Here is a 19694-nt window from a genome sequence, read left to right as displayed (position 1 = left end):
GAGGAACACCTGTGTGGGAACTCCTGCACATGCTCAGTAGAGTTCAAAACTCTACTAGCTTGGAGAGATGAGTCCATTCAGTGCAGCCGGATGGCGCCACCCACATGTCATAGCTAATTCAACCTGTTGTTTATGGAAAACACCATTTATGATAGGCAAACTTGATTTTTTAAATTTGTTTTAAATCTGCTACCAGTTAGTTTTATGGAGTGTTCCCTAGTCCTAATGCTATTTGAAAAGTTAAATTATTGTTCTCTATCAGCTTATTCCAAATCACTCATGATTTTGTAAATCTCTATGTTGTCTCTTCTCCAAACTAAAGAGCCCTAACCTGCTTATCCTTTCTTCATAAGGGACCCGCTTAATCACTTTTTATTGCCCTTCTCTGTAACTTTTCTAGTTCCATTATTTCTTTTTGAGATGGGGTGACCACAGATATATACAGTGTCCATGAATCAATAGAGAGACATTATTATACTGCTAGCTTTTTTTCTATTCCTTTCCTAATAATGCCTAGAATTCTGTATTTTTTTTTTTGGTTGCTAGTGTGCTTTGAGCTGGTAGCCTCATGGTTAGGACCAGTGATTTTCTGGACTAAAGGCAGCAACCCTACTGATCAGCACCACTCTATCTCTCCCCCTTCTCTCCCTGTTATCTGTTCAAGCTGTTCCACTAATAGGTAAGGAAAGGGTTGTTAAACTGTGTGTTTCACTTTCTAACACAGGTCTCATCACCCAATAAGTACTAATATGGTGAACGCAGGAGAGATGAATGGTTCCGGAAACCTAATGGATTTCCTGGATGAACCACTTCCTGATGTTGGGACGTATGAGGATTTCCACACTATCGATTGGTTAAGGGAGAAGTCCCGTGACACAGACAGGCATAGGAAGGTAAGTGGCCAAAATAATCAACTGTACTCACAGTGGCCAGTGCTTTATAAAATTGGTTGGACTGAAGGAACTCTCGGATTGGCCGAGAGCACCTCATAATTGTTCGAATAAATACTTAGAGCTGCAGTTTGGACTTGTAGGTAGCCTTTTATATCAAGGCATCCAAGCATGGCAAAACCTGCTGATCAAAGAGGAATTCAGTCAAAATGAGGAAAGGTCCTTCACAAAACATAAACAGTCATCTTTGGAAAGGCTTCTTACTTACTTTAAATAAACAAAACACTGTTTTCTCAGGCGTTAGCTTTCAGCAAGTTTGCATCATCTGAATGGTGGCCGGCAGCTTCTGGATTCCCATCTCATTCAAACTGCTGTCTATAGGGCATTTCAGTATTCCACAAAGTCCTTTTTACCTCAGGAATTGTTTGCCTCGTTACTCAAAACAGAAAATCTGCAGGTCACAGCTTTCCAATGATACAAGGCACCTGTCTGTCTGGCAAGTAAGCTAAAAGAAGTCCTGGCTTAAAAGACGGTGATAATGATCAGAAATCGCAAGTAGTGAAACACAATTCTGCCAGTGCCATTCCCTCTGTGCTGCTCTGTCCCCTATGACCAGGTAGCTCCATGTCGAGCAAGGCAGGCTGAGCCCCTCCAGGTTTTAGTTCCCATTAAGTCCATAGGTATGATGGGAGTAATACCAGGTCTGACTCAGCTGGTCCCTTTTGATCGTCTAACTAAGATCCTGAGACTGCCCCCTAACCTGCAGAGCGAGCCTGGAGTTTGTAGGCCTGACTTCCAGATACCGGTATGAGGTCTGAAGCTCTCATTGTGTAGCGGCTTTGTTAAAATTAATAGCCATAATAATTAAAGTTTTACTCTTCAAGGCCCTTTAATATTTGCTTTAAATTCTAGAAGTTCGTTTTTACGATTAGTGCTAATATTCATTTTGGAAGAGAAGCAGGAAGGATGAGGAGTGATGCAGTGGTTAGAGCCATCATCTGGGAATTAGGGTTCAAATCCTATTTCCTCCCACCCACGCTTCCTGCAACCTTGTGCAAGTCACCCCATCCTCCATTGCCCCAAGAACTCACCTCGATCACAGGCTCCTTGTAGCAGGGTCCTATCATACTCAAACCAGTGAACAACAGTGCATACATCTAATAGCGCTATAAATATAAGTACTGGTACCACAATATTATTGTTCTCTCTAAATTACCCCAAATTGTCTTTTATTGGCCAAGATAACATGTTTAGCAGAACATGAAATGAGCCTGTAAGTGGAATAATGCCTTAGAGGGCTTGCACTTGTAAAGCGAGATCTGCTTTTCATGTGTTTGGGAGGTGTGCAGTGTTGGGTTACTACTGTTGCAGAGCACTATGAGTGCTTATTTAGAGGTGTGAATCGTGTGATCGATCGTCTTAACGATCGATTTTGGCTGGGGGGGAGGGAAATCTTATCGTCGGGTTTTTTTGTTTTAAAAAATCGTTAAAAATCGTAAATCGGGGGAGGGCGGGAAAACCGGCACACCAAAAAAACCCTAAAACCCACCCCGAACCTTTAAAAGAAACCCCCCACCCTCCCGTATGACATAGTGAGGGCAAAGGTAGCGCCGGCGCCATTTTGAAGATTGGTAATGCGGCCCGCGTGCAGGAGGTCGCTCCCGGACACCCGCTGGACTTTTGGCAAGTCTTGTGGGGGTCAGGAGGCCCCCCCAAGCTGGCCAAAAGTCCCTGGGGTCCAGCGGGGGTCCGGGGGCGACCTCCAGCAGGCGTGACGTTGGGAGCCAGGAAACAAAATGGCGCCGGCGCTACCTTTCCCCTGTTACATGATAAGGGCAAAGGGCCACCGGCGCCATTTCTCAACGCAGCCGTGGCCAGAGAGAGAGAGAGAGAGGGAGATTGCGTCGGGGCCCCCCCACTGGACCCCAGGTAATTTAAAACATTTTGGGGGGGTTCGGGAGGGTGGGGGATTTCTTTTAAAGGTTCGGGGTGGGTTTTAGGGTTTTTTTGGTGTGCCGGTTTTCTCGCGCCCTATTTAACGATACAATACAAATGCCCCTGACGATAAATCGGGGGCATTTGTATTGTATCTGCACTCTAACGATTTTGGACGATTTTAAAATTATCTGACGATAATTTTAATCGTTCAAAAACGATTCACATCCCTAGTGCTTATTTGCATTACTCTCAACCTATTTCATGTTGTTCCCTACACATAATTGAGAAGGATTGAGAGAACAGATTTCAATGCAGCTCAAATAATGAGAAGGTTTGAATCTACCAATCATAGATATTTGCCTGTTTTTGTTTTTTGTTTTTTTCTGAAATTGGCCCCTGGCCAGCCTGCGCTGCAACCTGAAATTTTGTGGCTGGCTTCTGTTTTGTTCCTTTTGGTTCTGCAAAACGTTTCATTAAATCTGTGTAGCCACTTTTCAGATTTTGTTTTTGATTGGTGTGGTTGAGGTGATTTTTTCCCCCTACTGCTAGTAAGAGGAAAACCAGATTTTTGAGGTTTAAGAACATAAGAACATGCCATGCTGGGTCAGACCAAGGGTCCATCAAGCCCAGCATCCTGTTTCCACAGAGGCCAAACCAGGCCACAAGTATGGGAGAGCCTCCAGTTTCCAGGGTAAAATTCTGTAGCAAGAGCTCAGAAATTCTGGCGAACATTTACCCGAAGATGCATATCCTTTATCTAATATTTAGATGTAGAACTGTTTTACGATATACAAATACTCTTCCAGCCTTCCTGATGTGTCTGGATATTTTATTTTATTCTTTTAGCCTCAGTTGTGCCCAGAGAAAAGCTTATGACCCTGTATTGGTGTTTGTGTGTGCAGCAGTTTGCATAGCTGTGTGTGCTTCCTTCCCCCCTTACAACTTAGAAACGGCATTGGCTGGGTGTCTCACCTTAAGGAGGTGCCAAGGGACTTGGACTTTGTAATCTGCACAGCTCAGATATTGTTAGTCGGGGTGTGGTATGGCAAAGAAATGCAAGAACGCGAGATTGAATGGGTAAGATGTAGAACAGAGGCTGTTTAGCTTCTGTTGGTTTCTGCTGGTCGCCTTTTCTTTCCTTCTTTCTCCGATTCAGTTTTAAGAACATAAGGTGTGCCATGGTGGTCAGAGCAAAGGTCCATTGAGCTCAGCATTCCGCCTCCAACAGTGGCCAATCCAGATCATTAGGCAGCACCCGGCAGATCCCAAATAGTAGATGTAAGTCCTTGATGCTCTGTCTCATGGATAGCAATGGCATTCTCCGTGTTTACCTTGCTAATAATTGTTTATGGACTTCTTCTCCAGGAATATGTCCAAGTCCCTTTTTACTTTTATTTATGAACATTTGATGAGCTGCTTTTTGCTACGTCTGGTCTCAAAGTGGATTACAAAAATTAAGAATTAGACAGGTATAACATGGTTAAATGTTCTTAACACTAAGTGCCATTGTATGGTTTAAGGACCAAGCATGGGGAAAGCTTTAATATTCCTCACCAGCCAACTGGGGAAAAGAATGGTTGAATAGCCACACCTTGGCTTTTTTATGAAAAGCAAGGTAGTTTGGCTCCTGGTGGATGGGCAAAGGAACCATACAATGCCAGTCTCCTTGACCACATCCTTTGGCAACAAATTCCATAGCTTAATTGTTTTGTGTGAAAAAAATATCAGTCTACTCCAAAATACATGTTCCATACAGGAAAGTTGCTTTACTCAAAAACGATAGTTCAAAATTACAGCAGGTACAAGAAAAGATAAAAGACGAGTTCATAACGCCAAAAATCTGAACCAGTTTATAGTTCTTTCCAAAAATGTCAGTCCCCTTGGCAATCATAGATCTTATGATGCTTCTGATCGCAGGAAACACTACTCTGCTTTCCAAGAGCCTTTCTCTGCTTAGTCTCAGGAAAAAGTTATAGCATCCTTCTTGAATGTCCTCAGTGTACTCACAACTGGCTGATTGACCCAAGACAAGTCTTCCCAGGGTTTTGGTGATCTGATGTTCCCGAGTTAATGCTTGCCACTTGTAGAAGGGTATCCTCCAATAAGGGCGAGCATGAAAGGGTGCCGCGAAAAAAGCTGCCTTTTAAAAAGTTCACTGATTAGTAAGGGCGAGATTATTAAGCTCGTGCCTCAAAAAGGCGCGCCATGATTAAGGCCACGGGCCGGGAGAGGGGAGCAGGGGAACTTTGAGACAGCGCCACGGAACTTAGCGGAGGACAGCAGCTAGAGGGAGCTCCGCGGTGCTGTCTCAAAGCTCCAAAGCGCTCCCCCCACCCCCTTCTCTCCCGGCCCATGGCCTTAATCATGGCGCGCCTTTTTGAGGCATGAGCTTAATAATCGCGCCCTTACTAATCAACGGACTTTTTAAGAGGCGTCTTTTTTCACCTCACTGAAAGAACGCATGATCGCTGCTCGCCGCCCATTAAAATCGAACAAGTCCATAGGGCCTTGGGCCCTAAACCTGACAATCGGGCCAGGGACATTATTTTATGCTTACATAGCTTCACTCAGAAGTCTCTCATATTCGAAGCAGGAAAAAGAATGAGTGGCTTTGGGAGGGTCATACCCTCCCCATTTTCAATGATCTAGCTCTGACCACCCTTCGCATTATGAGCTGAAAGACATGACAAATTTGTTATTTGCTGAGAACATTTACTATCACTGGACTTTTCCCTTCGGATTGCAGTTTGTGCTCAAAGGTACTTCATATTGCATAAAATCTTTAACCGAGGCTGTAGAGGCTTTTAAGTAAGCAAATTTACCCATCAACTTTGCAGTGCCCAAAATAGTGCCTGGCACACTGAAGACAGACACCTACCCAAGATGGTATCTAGTAGGAAAGAGTGGCAGGAGACTACGCAGACAGTCGGAGGACTCATGATCGGCTTTATCTAATCAGGGCTGATGCAGCTCACTGCAACTTTTGTTTCGGGATATATTTTGGTTCACTGACATCTGCATCAGTTTTGCTGTTAAGGTCTATAACATATGGTTTGTTAGTAATTTCACAATGTTTCTCATAGGTTCCATATCAGGTTCTTGCGATGGAAATTTCTTGTTTTCTTTTTAATTGTTATGTTGGGGGAGTTTCGTTGGGAGCCCATCTTGGTCTGATAATTATGTCCTCAAGGAGAGGCGTATTCTGCCGAAGGGGTCAGGCACATCTTCTTTTTAGTGGGGAATTTGCAGGGGTGGGGGGGGTTATTTTTTCTTTTTATACATACATTGAAGAGACGGAATGTCTTTTTTTATTTAAGTGGCCTGAGTGCTATGACAAATATATAGACTGCACATTACAGTATACATATTAAAAATGACCTGGATATTTTCTCTTTTTATTAAGGGCTTTAACACCTTTAGGAAGCGTCAGCTTTTATCCCAGGAGTTAGCATATTATAAGGCCTCTATAGTATTGTTACAGGAAACTCACTTGCGGAAAAGAGATAAGCAGGTTCTCTCCCTTAAAGATTATACACACAAGTTCATAGCAGAAAGTATTAAAGGAGCAAATTATACTGGTGTGGGCATACTAATTTCCTACCACTTTGCCCATGATGTGCTTTTTCAGCTTCTTGATCCCCAAGGTCAATTATATATTGGTAAAAGTAAGGGTGGGTCATGATATTCTAATTTATATGCTCCTAACTCAGCTAATTTATATGCTCCTAACTCAGATCATATCTCTTTTTTGAAATCCATGGACAAAATTTTGCTCTCTCATGTGGAGGAAATTTTAATTTTAAGTAGGGATTTTAATTTCACCAAATCCAAATTTGGACAATTCTCAAGCCTCCTCATCCCTACAGGGGACAAGGAAATTGTTGTCTTCTCTGATGGCTCAGTGGTGGTGGACATTTGGAGACCGAGGTATATCACTTCCCTCACTTATACCTTTTTCTCCTCGGCCCATGGGTCACATTCCAGCATTGGCTATATACTTATTGATAAAAATTTTGCAGAATTGAGTGGTGGGAATTGGGAATATCACCTGGTCCGATCACGTGCCTACCTGGCTTGATATTCTTTTTCAGGATCTAGATACTGGCCAACAGTTTTGGCATTTAAACAAAAGCATTAAAAGATGAGTCTTTTTTAAATATTTGGGAACACAGTTGCAAGAGTATTTTCAGTTGCTTGTCTCTACACCTATACCCCAGAGGGTGCTTTGGGATTGTTCTAAAGCAGTTGCAAGGGGTCTTTTAATTTCTCAGGCTACATACCGTAAGAAAGAAAGAGACATTGCGGATGAATTTAACGGCTAGAATTACACATCTGTCTCGTTTGCATATGAAGACTTTGCATATGAAGACCATGTCTAAATCTATTTTTAAGTGACTTTCCTTAGCTAAGTCTGAGCTTCAGTCCCTAGATGATGATATGTTGATCCATCGGCTTGAACTAACTAAGCAGGCGTACTTTGAAGGGGGCAAAAAGGCTGGAAGTGTTATGTTTTATAAGGTTTGGGTGGACCCTTGGACACTGTGGCAGCTGACCACGCCCATGGGGGAAAGTCCCGTGAGGTGCCACAGGTCAGGCTCAGCTCTGGACACACAAAAACAGATTATATCTTTATTTAGACAGTTTGTGAAGCTACCAAAGGTGGCAGTAGTGAGTAGAAGGTGGATCCCGGCTGGGCTAGTATTCCTCAGGGCGCTGGAACAGCGGTTCCTCCGGTAGCAGTGCTGTAGTGAAAAGAACTGAGAGAATCAGTACAATAAGACATTCACAGAGTCCCCAGTATGAAGCCCCGAGATAGGAGGAGCAAGTACCAGATCCCTGGGAGCAGAGACTCGTTGGCAAGTATTCACGCAGCAGTTCCACGTAGGAGATGGCACTGGCGCTGGAACTGAGGCAGGCCCTCGAGGAGCGAGTACCTGGTTCCAGGGAAACAGCTCTGAGGAGTAGATGGTAGTAGTACTCACAGATGGTGTCTGTAGTGAATTCTTCCAAGAAGAAGGGGAGATGGACACAGGCAGCAAGTCAGGGAACATGGGCCTTCGAGGAGCGAGTACCGGTTCCTGATAGCGGCCTGGAAGAAGCAGAGAGGCCCCCGAGGAGCAGGTACCCCGTTAGCAGAAAAGAGTCCAATAGAAGTTGGAGGCAGAGTAGTTGGGTACAGAGAGCGAATCCCATCCGTAGGAAATCCCCTTGCTAACTCAACGGCTAGCAATAAACAGTAGGCTTAAATATCCAAGCAGCGTGACGTCATCACAGGGGGACGCCCCTGAGGTTCACGCCATAGAGGAAATAAGAATGAGGCCGTGTGGCCAGTGTGCTTTCCAATGTGCTTACAATCTAGAGCATTTGAATAGTTTCCCAGAAGAGAGCTTCCACCTTGAGGCAGAGTAAATCATTGTTTGAAAACTATTGCGATCAAATAGACAAATTAAGAGATCTGATATCAAAATTTATGGGCTTCTTGATGGATGCATAAATGAGCCATTTAAGCATTTAAAAGCTTGGGAACTGGATTTGGGGAAGTCTTTGAGCGCAGAAGAATGGGATTTAGCCATTTTGTAAGCCAGCAAATATTCTATTACTGTTAGTTTACAGGAGAATTGCTATAAATTGTTGTTTCGCAGGTATATGACTCTTGCACCACATGTATCCCTCTGTGCTTGATATTTGCTGGAGAAATTGTGGTGACACTGGCACTTTTATACATAAATGGTGGCACTGTAAGGTGGCTGCTTCTTTCTGGAAGCAAATTACAGATTGGGTATCTCATATCTTGGGAGTGGGAAATGTTTATGATGCCTGATACATTTTGCTTAACATTCCTGTAGCAGGTCTTGCTAAATACCAGCAATGACTCTGCCATCATGTATTTGTTGCAGACCGTTGTGAATTGGTCTGCAACAAATGGTATATAAAAAAATAAGAAATAGCCATACTGGGTCAGACCAAGGGTCCATCAAGCCCAGCATCCTGTTTCCAACAGTGGCCAATCCAGGCTACAAGTACCTGGTAAGTACCCAAGCACTAAGATCCCATGCTACTGATGCCAGTAATAGCAGAGGCCATTCCCTAAGTCAACATGATTAATTGCAGTTAATAGACTTCCCCTCCAAGAACTTATCCAAACCTTTTTTAAACATAGCTACACTAACTGCACTAACCACATCCTATGGCAACATCTCTCCAGATGGTAATCCACTGGTTGTATACCCACTATCGTTTGGCTTATCTCTGCCTTATGCCACAACCGCTTATCAACCTTTGAGCGAATACGGGAGCTCTTTGTCTCCTGCTGGAACTCTCAGGGTTTAGTTGATTAGTAATATACACGCCCCATTATTTGTCTTCCCGCTTGTCATATCTCTTCCTATCTGACTGTGCATGGTCTATTAAGAGGTGCTAGCCCTACAGTTGAGTTTTCTTTTAGAGGTTATTTTCACTGTGCTTTGTAAATTAATTATGGGCACTCAGTGCAATGATGTCTGTTTCTATATACAATGGTTTCATATGCTTTATTTCTCTGTATGTGTTGTCTTGCTTTTGCTTTGGGTGGATTGAGGGGGGTGGGTTGGGGAGTTCTTTTGGAAACTGTGGATGTTTATTTGCTTACCTTTACGCTGTATTTGTATTAATGTAACATACAATAAAAATAATCGTATATAAAAAAATAAATAAATAAGACAGCCTTCTAAAACTCAAGTTTTTCCTCAGGATCAAGGCAGCAATGACAACTGCCTCTTCTTCCTTTTTCTCCGTTTCATGTAAACCGATGTGATGTTCCATAGAAACTTCGGTATATAAAAGTGTTAAATAAATAAATAAATAAATGGAAAATTTTCAAATCGATTTTTACATGGATTTAATCTGCATTAATTGGCCTGTCTGAAAGTTGCCCCCCGACATGACTAAAAGTTTGTGCCTGGTTTTAGCGGCCCTGAGAGGCGGCATTCCTAGGGTGGCTGCTAAGGTTGGGGAGGAACAGAGTGCATATAGATAATTTTTTCAAATTTTTGCATGTACTTTTTAAGCCAAAGCTAATGGGTAAAAAGTATGTGTAGTCTTTGTTCCCATGCAGACAGTTTGAACATCGCCCTCCCCACCTCCCAAAATACGCATGCATTTTGAGCAGTAAACTATAAAATGAAAATGAAACTGTACAGAGAGACTGCTTGGAGGGCGGTGATGTGCTACGCACCCATGGCAATACTTGTCCATTAGCATAAAGTACTATAATTAAAAGTACATGTTTTGAACAAATTATAAAGATAGTGGATGGGTTCTTTAAAGGTACCAGAACCTTCTAAGGCTTGCTATATATTCCAGAACTGTGTAGAAGTAGGCTGGCTCATGTGGCAGTACTTTGTGCTATTGTGTGGGGAAAAAAAATCCATATTTGTTAGCCAGGCCTGGCTCTGGCTCTCCAGGCTGGGGGGGACTAGATATGTTTTGGAGACAGCACTCACAGCCCGGATGGCGGAGAGGATCTCAGCTGTTGCACAATGCTAATAGCTCCATAGAAATAGAGAGCAAGATGGCGGATAAAGATCCTATGGTCTGTCCAGTCAGGAGCCTGCATGGTAAGTTCTGGATGGAGCTGCAGTCCGTGGTCCCTGGCCAAGGATCATCACTGCAATGTTATAAAATAGCAATAAAAAAAAAAAATCTCCCAGGCCCAGTAGAGGTCAATTCTGATTGAGCTGAAGACTCAAGGAAACAAGAAGAAACTGTTTCCCCACCCCCTTCCCTCAAAAAAGAAAAGTCTAAAAATCTGAGATATAAACATAAACTCTGCTTTGACAAGGGAGCAAGGGAAATAGGGTGGACTAGCAGCAAGATTTAGGACTGTGTGTCGCATTGATCAAACACCCGCCTGTAACCAGGGATATATTTTTCTTTGCGTCTTCCACTGCTTATCATTTCTATAGCGCTACTAGGCTCCTAGAAATGGGGAAAACATTCAGTATAAAAGTCAAGCCAGGTGAATTTTCTGAGCTGTTTGTCTGAATTTTCATATTTTCCCCCAGATGGGCTGGGAAAAATGTGTTGAAGTTTTCCTGCCAAATCTGTGGGAAATCTGAGCACATTCACTAAAATTCAAAACAGGCTCTATGAATTGCATCAGTCTGTTTTGTCGCTATCTGTCGCAGATTGCTGTGAATCAGATTCACTCGAAATCTGAGGCTTATTTGCTGATTCATAGAAATTTGTATCCATTTTTTATGAAAAAAAAAAAAGTTTGGTGATTTAGAAAAATGTTTGCAGGTTTGTTGAATTAGTTCAGAGAAGTAAAAGCTAACAAATCAAGCTGTGAGTGGCTACCTTCCTGCATTTGTGAGTAACTTTTGAGAGGTTTGGTTTCTTTCATCAGATGACAAACTAGTTACAAGTATATGAAGTTAGACCAGGGAAAACATTTGCTGACTTCTGTTTCCACGTATCCAAGTGGACCGACAGCAGCCACACTAGTTTATAGAATTTATTCGCACACTTTTCTTTTGTAAAGTTCTTGTATTTCTATTCACTGTCATTTAATCGCATTGCTGGCTTCCACTCACCGGACCATGGCAACTCTGATGGCGTTAAAAAAAAGAAATAGCGAATTGTGTTGCAAATCTTTATTGTAATTTTCCACGGTATTTATTTACAGATTACCAGCAAAAGCAAAGAATCCGTGTTTGAGTTCATCAAAGGACTGCTGGACGCCTGGTCAGGATGGGTTGTAATGCTGCTTATTGGACTCCTGGCAGGTATGTCTGAGATGCTGAGGAAATTGTAATACAGTTCTGTCCGCCCTGCCTTGATGCGATGGTGGTCTGATGACCATTCTTTCGGTGAGCGCCGTGTTCTAAACTCTCTGAGGTAAAAAGAAAAATAACATAATTAAAGTATTTGAAACTTTTACTTGGGGGAACTTGTACTATGTATCAGAAGGAGTGGCCTAGTAGTTAGAGCAATGGGTTGGGAAACAAGGAAACCAGGGTTCAAATTCTTAATTAATTTAGATTTGATTAAATGTCCATTATATTCACTGAGCAAGGTACATGAACTAGGCATTCATAATCAGTTTAAAACTTAAGCATAAACATTAGAAAAATGAACACAAAAATAACATAGTTCAAAATATAAATAAATGTAAAATATAAACATTCTCTGCTGACATTCCTTGTGACCCTGGGCAAGTTACTTTATCTTCTGTTGCCTTCTGTTACCCCTGTAAGTGGGCTTTTGAAAACTGCTACAATATATGGCATAGGTTTTACATGCACAAGTGCAATTTAAGTGCATAAATAAGCTTTTGAAAATTGCTATGGTAGTATATTTATGCACTTAACTCCTTTAAAAATTACCTCCTTAGATTGTAAACTCTTTGAAGCAGGGACTTATATCTAAATTCTAATAATGTAAGCTGCCTTGAGCATCATTATAAGGGAGGCCTAAAAGTAAATAATTATTATTATGAAAGTCTTGTTTATCAGTTTGCTGTTCTAACTACCACTGCCCCCACCATCACTGGGAGTAATATTCAGAATTCTGTATTAGTTTAGCTTATGAGGGGTTGAAACAAATTTCATTTCTGTGCAGTCTTCTGTGTGCTCCCAATTTTCTTTTTCAATTTTGATTAGTGACCCATCCATAATCAAAGAGTGATCCTGTTTCATACCATTAGTTGAACTATTCAGGTTAGAAAAACTAAGAATATGTTTATGCCCTCAGACTCTTCAATGGTTTGCTGTGATATTCTGCATTTTTATACTCTTCTGTATTTCACTATAGTCTGTAGGATTTTTTTTTTGCACACCTGAGACTCCATCAACCGCATCCACATCTCACAAAGGGGCTGAGGCGCTCAGCCGCAGTTGGATGCGGGTTGTATAGACGCTATGTAATCCCCTTATCCAATAAGGGGATTAGTGCCTCCACAACGCACGTCCAATGCGGAGTGAAACTAATAGCGCTCATCACGTGCAAATGCAAGTGGTCAGCACCCGCTTTCAGCACACAATTATTGCATCAGCTCCAAAATCAGTTAAACTTTATTAGAATTCCTGAGAGCCCCTTGCATGGCTCTGATAGCCCTGGGAGGATATGAACCAATGGGCAAGGTAAATCAATTGCTTGCCCTACAGAAGAGCGAGCAGAACATTTTACATGGAGATCTGTTGCCGTCTTTCCTTGAGTTCTATCCCTTCCATGAAGCTTAGCAGTGTGCAAAGAAAGCAAGACCCTTTTTTGCGAAGATGTGAGACGTGCAGAGCAGATCAGTTAGTCACACATTTCCTGCACCGTCTCCCCCTTCTTCAAACTGAGCTAAAATACTTGAAGGAAAGAGAATAGTGTTTATGATCAAGAAAGCTTAAGTAGGAGCTCCTGAGCAGCGACCTAGATGGCCGCTTGAGACCGTTGTTCCGCAAGATCCCTCAATATAATGTGCTAAGCCCACTTCTTTTTGCATAAATTGCATTTGATTTTTATTTCTACTGTGACAGTGATATCCAGCTCCAAAAGAGCCCTGAGAAGCAGTCGTTGACAAAAATAATGGCATCTGCAGACTTGGTACTTACCAAACTAAATTAACTCAAGTAGATGATACAGTTAAACATCGACATGACCTCAACGATATGGGGAGACTTACTGGTTATGTCTCGACAGATGCCCTCTTTCCAGTTGAGGCTCGAGGATCTGGAATCCCAATCCTCATCTCTGCTTTTAGCCACTGCTTCTCTCCCCCATCTCACGCAGAAAGTAGAATGGCTACAAAACTTCTAAGACCTCTCCAGTCGGAACCATCGCAATAGCATTCGCATCGGGATGCCTAGGGTTCCGAAATGCTGAACGTCTTAACAATGTTGATCCCATCGTGCCCGCAGATTTCCTTTGAGCACCCATTTGAGATTGAAAGTGCCCACAGAATTCCCTCAAGGCCACTGCAAAACTCTAAATTCCCTAGGCCCATCATTTTCAGCTATCCACACGCCCTTTCCATTCTGGCTACAGCGCGCTCCCAAGTCGCTGATTGCATACCAAGGAAATTCACTAATGTTTATACCCGACCTCGCTAAAACCACGGCAGCCAGATGCAAGGCCTTTCTGGCCCTACGACCTCGCCTTCAAGTGCTAGGGGCTTGATATGGATTACTCTAACCAGCAAAAATGAAGGTCACTTATCACAACCAAACCATACTCTTCCACCTCCCTGAAGATTTAGAAGCATTTCTCTCCTCACTGGAGCAATCTCAAATAATGGTAACCTGAGGAAGGCCTCACTGCAGACTTTATATGCTTTTCTCCACATGGAGTCTTTGCCATCTTTGGGATCATTTGGTCAACAGACGTTGAACCTTTTTCTTTTTTTTTTTTCTTTTCTTTTTATTAAATTTCCACATAATCACAGGAAATACTTATGCCAAAGAGATAGGATACATAATCTTAATTATTTCTCTTAACAATTTTTACCAAAAATACAATATTTATTATTTATTTATTTAACCTTTTTATATACTGAGACTTTCGTTAGTTACTTCAAGCCGGTTTACATGCTTCTTATAAAACATAGGAAATAAAACAATCTTTAAACAATTAAAGTTGGTGCCCAAATTGACACCTATTATACAATGCCCAAACTAAACATAATCAAAGAACAGAATAACACTCTATCAAATACATGTTACAATAATATTCATCTCAATAATACCATTTACCTATATCAAGTTTCAAACATTGTCATAAACTAATTTCATGATTAAAATATACTTAAAATAAAACAAATTAAAATAATCATATCTTAATAGAAAATAAGAGATCAAGGGTTTACTGAGCAAAAAGGGGAAACAAAAAAGAAAAGGAAATCTCCAAAGATATCCCCTACATTAACTTAGACGGTCCCCCCATGAAATACTATTTTAGGAGTGTGAATCCAGGTATGCTCTTAGCTGGGAGGGCTCAAAGAAAAGATATTTAGAATTATGAAATTGAAAAAGACATTTACATGGGTATCTTAAGGAAAATCTAGCTCCTCATGACACTACCTCTTCTCTCATCAAAAGAAACTTCTTATATCGTTCCTGTGTAGACCTAGCTATATCAGGAAAAATCTGGAATTTCTGTCCGTGGAATAAATGTGATTGATTACGAAAGAAGAATCTTAACACAGTTTCTTTCTGAAATAAATGCAAAAGTCACAAATAACATCCATCTTGTTTGAATAATAGTCTCTTGGGTTAGTTCCAGAATATCCATGATATATAGGGAGGCATCTTGAAGTAAGTTCCCTGATGTTTCATCCTAGAATGAAGGCAAATAATAGATTTTTGTAATAGCAGGTAACACTTCATCTGGAATTTTAAGAATTTGGGTAAGAAAATTCCTAAATAAATCCTTTGCAGACACCATATGCAAATAGGGACAGTTCAACACTCTTAAATTCAAAATTCTAGAATTTTCCAAATTTTCCAGTTTCTATGAGTGAATAATCTCTGATTGTATCAAATTACTCTGGGCTGTTTCTATAGTGGAGACTCTTGTATCCAAAACTTTAATTTTTGCATCAAAATTTGTTACTTGAGATTCCATAGCCAACATCTTAACATAAGTTTCCTTCAATACTTGTTAAAGAAAGTATGGCTTTCTCTAAAGAAGACAAAGCATTCCATATAGAATCTAATGTTATCACAGGCGGTTTATTTAGCAATGGCTGCAGCATTAGGCATACCTTGGGTTCCTTTTCACCTAATTCCGTGGGGTTTTTGCCACTCTTCAGGGCTTAAGGTTTGTAGAGAGCTCCCAAATCAGGGGACTCTCCGAAGGCAGCGACATAATGGCGTCCCTTCTCGGGGCCTCCGATTTTTTTCTCGTGGATAAGCTCTCCCGTCGAAGAAAATGGCGAAACCCTCAAATTAGAATCATCATCCAAAGTCTTGAATAGTGGCGCTGGCACCGTCAGTGCACCGGGGCTCAATGATGTCTCTTCTGCCAACAGCTCTGGCATTCGCTCCATGCTGGTATCTGATGCGGCTCCTCCCTCCAGTGCTTGAAGGAGGGGAGACGCGGAGAACGCATCTATCCGTGGTTGTCATTGTTCTAATACAGGTGAAGATGCCAGTATTTGCCAGAGTTTAGCCTTTCTTTTAGTATGTGGCATTATATTTTGTTTGTAAGAAAAAAAAATCCTAGAAATTCACAGAGAGCATCTTTGCGTGCTCTTCAGTCGGCGGCCATCTTGGTTTCCCAACCTTTTTCTTTTCTACATTTTCTCTTTTGATCCCTTTTATTGTTAACTGGCAATTGCTCTCATACACCTATTATGAGTAGCCTCTCTTTTTGTGGGCTTAGCTTTTTCACCTTCTTTTTTTCTTTCTTTAAACACTATACAGTTTGTGGACAGTGGGATATCGCTAGGTTGCTGGCCTGCGTCGAAGCTCTTTATTGATTATTTTTAAACTTTTGTTGATATTTTTGTTTCTTTTGTTTTCGGGAAGGGACATATCAGAGCAGTATTATATGAAACCTCAATTAAGACCTCTTTTTGCCACCATCGGTGCCTGTCTTTTGTCACTTATCATTCATCATGGCATCTACAGGCATCTCTTTCCAAGTAATCTCTTTAAATGTCAACGGGCTCTCCCATCCAATCAAGTATAAGAAGATACTTATCTGCACTCTTTACATGCGGATGATATTATCTACAGCCCAGCTTTGAATAAGAAAAGAGATGTAGCTATCCTATTCAACAAGAAGTTGGGAGTACAGATCTTACAGCACTCATCGGATCTGAATGGCCGCTGGGTCATTGCACATGTTTCTATCAGTAATGAACCCTGTATCTTCCTTAATTTATATGCCCCCAATCTGGATGATCCGGACTTTTTTCACACAACATTCACACAACTCTCTTTCCTTTTCTTATCCCTCTCTCTGACGACATAATTATCTGTAGACTGGACATGTTCTTGATTTTGAATTATTTCTTTACCTGTTGAGGTCAATTGTATAAAGTTTGTTACCATGTATACTGATGACTTGTTGCTGTTCCTAATAAAAAAAAGACAAAAAAAAAAAAAAAAGAAAGCTTCAGTAAGTGAGCAGTATATCTTTTTGAAAGAATTCAGTAATATGGTTTCAGAAAATCACATTCCTATATATAAACATACAAAACCAAGGGTGAGATGTGCATATCTCACTTATAATAACTGAAAAAAATATTTTTAATATTTAGAAATGAGCCAATAAATATTGAAAAACACAAATACAAACTAGGAAAATGTAAAATATACCACAAAATTGCAGCTACCCCACTCACAAAGACACATATACCAAAACCAGTAACATAAAATATTTTTGAAAGTACTTTTTATTAGTCATTTGCTATTTTTTTTTTTACTTTTTGCAGAGGACTTAACTGACTTGGAAATTGTTGCATTGTTTGCTGTGTAACTCGCCCTGAGATTTTATGATAAAAAGGTGAGAAATTAAGTTTGAGAAATAAAAATGCTTCCTAGGAGGTTACCAATATATAGCATGACACATCCAGAAAAGAAGAAAAATAACTAATTAAAGAATTTTATTTTTTCTGTGATTTGGAACATGACAAATGCCAGGATAATTCTTCTTCCTATCCTAGTCCTATATGGAAGCTTCAGCCTCCCATCGCTGCACAACAGGGGTTACAGGGAATTAAGGCGCACAGCACTCTGGGGCCGATGTGATACAGTGCGCTCAGCCGAGCACACTGTTTAACGAGCTGTTGGATGCGGGTTAAATAGGCACTAATCCACCCCCTAATGCAATAGGGGGATTAGCGCCTATTAAACGTGCGTCCAACGCGGTGTGTATGAGTTAGTGCTCATCACATGAAAATGCATGTGAATTGGGCTATTACTCATTCACTCCAAATGCAAAAAAAGTAAATGTGCGTCTCAGACGCACATTTATCGCTCAGCTATTAACGCCTGCCTGGTGTAAGCGTTAATAGCTGAGCGCACTGAAAAAAGTACAGAAAAGTAGAAAAAACATCTTTTCTGTACTTTTTTAAAAGAAAAAAAAAATCTCTGCCAGCCGCTTTGAAAACCGACGCCGATATGCTTGGTGTCTATTTTCGTAACCGACTGGCTGCAGTAATGAAAACCGACGCTGAGTTTATCGGCATCAGTGTTCATAACTGGCAGACCGCGGGGTCGCTAGCGTGACCCCCTAATTTGCATATTGCATGGTGCCCCCCTTACAGGCGCCATGCATGCATTAAGAAAGCGGGCGCTGAAAAGTCAGCGCCCGCTTTCCGCAAATAATATTGCATCGTCCCCTCTGTGATTAGCACTCTTTTAGAAGAGTATGCTAAACTAAATGGAAATTTGAACTTAGCTGTCTTCTGAGTTGGCCATGTTGAAGTGCCTCTTTAACCTTTCGGAAACTAATCCTTTCTCCTTAAAAAATCTTTGTCGTCTGAAGCATTCACTGACCATCCCATAGAATCCTTTGATAGTCAATGACAAATTTGAGATACCAGGCAGAAGTACATTGGGACACTTTGATGGTTTCCTCAGTTGTCAGGCATCTGTTACGAATCAGCTCCCGTGGTAGGAGGAGTTAGCGATCTGTTATGCTCTACTCCTCAAGAAGGGAGGAGTTGGCAATCTGTTATGGTTCTCCGTGAGGAGTTAGCAATCTGTTATGAACTGGCTCCTGTGGAAGGAGAAGTTAGCAATCTGATATGCTCAGCTCCTGTAGAGAGAGTAGTTAACAAACTGTTAAGGTATAGACTGCAGAGTAGCAATCTGTTATGAATCTGTAGCTGAAGACTCCTGATGGGGAAGGAGTAGCCATCTGTTACCAGCGGAGTGCTTGGAGAGGACACTTGGCTGTAGAGGAATGTAGATAGGTGGATCCTTGGACCGATGGCAGATGACTGCGCCCCCAGGAGGATATCCTGAGAGGGACCACCGGCTAGGCTTGGACATGGAGACAGACACGGATAGTTCTTTTATTAGACAGGTAAGTAGAACCACCAGAGGTGGCAGTAGTGAGCTGATATGCCCGGCAGGGCTGAAGTCCCTCAGGTACTGGAACAGCGATCCCAGGGTGGCTGAGCTGTAGAGAAACTATAGATAGTGAGTAGATAGGGTATGCTGTGTTCATAGCCAGAACTGGATGACAACTCACATAAGGTCTTAAGGAAGCTCAGTAGCTGGAAAGGGTTAGGCCCTCGAGGAGCGAGTACCTGGTTCCAGGGAAAACTCTGAGAGAGCGATGGTAACTCAGAAATGTCTGTATCTGTGATAGCTTCCAGGCAGTAGAGAATCTTCAGAGTGTTCAGGAACATGGGCCCTCGAGGAGCGAGTACTGGTTCCTATCTGCAATTTGAAATAATGAAAAGAGAGCGAGGCCCCCGAGGAGCGGGTACCCCTGGTAAGTCCGAGGAGGCAGAGTAGCTTGGGAGAAAAGCCGAAGCAATCCCCAGCAATCCCCTTGCTAACTCAATTCATTAGCGAATACTGAGACCTTTTATATTGGAAGCAGATGATGTCATCCCAGGGGGACGCCCCCGAGGTTCGCTCCCTTGCTGGTACATCAATCGGAGTGCGCGCGCCCTACGTCATCAGGCAACATGGCGGATCTGCAGCGTCGTGCCGGTCTGGGGATGCCGAAGAGAGACGGCAAGAAGACGCCACAGCAGCTAACTGTCCTTCAAACCCGGAGGGAGTCGCCACAGAGGTAAAGAGGGCGGAGTGAGGGCATCGAGCAGCAACGGAAGCAACAGCATCGTAGAGTCAATTATGGGTGTAGCTAATGACCCTCTCAAGCTGCAAAAAAACACCTCAAGCTTAAACAAAGCCCAGTCATACTCCCTCCCAAATA

General features: G+C 41.9%; 1 protein-coding gene across 2 annotated transcripts in view; it reads left to right on the top strand.

The window, feature by feature from the left end:
* CLCN4 (chloride voltage-gated channel 4) overlaps positions 1-19694 on the top strand; it is a 107561-nt gene that overhangs the window by 34439 nt on the left and 53428 nt on the right. For both annotated transcript variants that reach the window (XM_029604357.1, XM_029604358.1), the window contains exons 2-3: positions 725-893; positions 11494-11593. In XM_029604357.1, the coding sequence (XP_029460217.1) occupies positions 725-893; positions 11494-11593 (269 nt within the window). The remainder of the gene's footprint in view (positions 1-724; positions 894-11493; positions 11594-19694) is intronic.

The sequence above is a fragment of the Rhinatrema bivittatum genome, chromosome 5, assembly GCF_901001135.1.
Source record: "Rhinatrema bivittatum chromosome 5, aRhiBiv1.1, whole genome shotgun sequence".
NCBI lineage: Eukaryota > Metazoa > Chordata > Amphibia > Gymnophiona > Rhinatrematidae > Rhinatrema > Rhinatrema bivittatum.
Note: the sequence above shows the minus strand (reverse complement) of the source record. Positions and strands in the feature narration are given on the sequence as shown.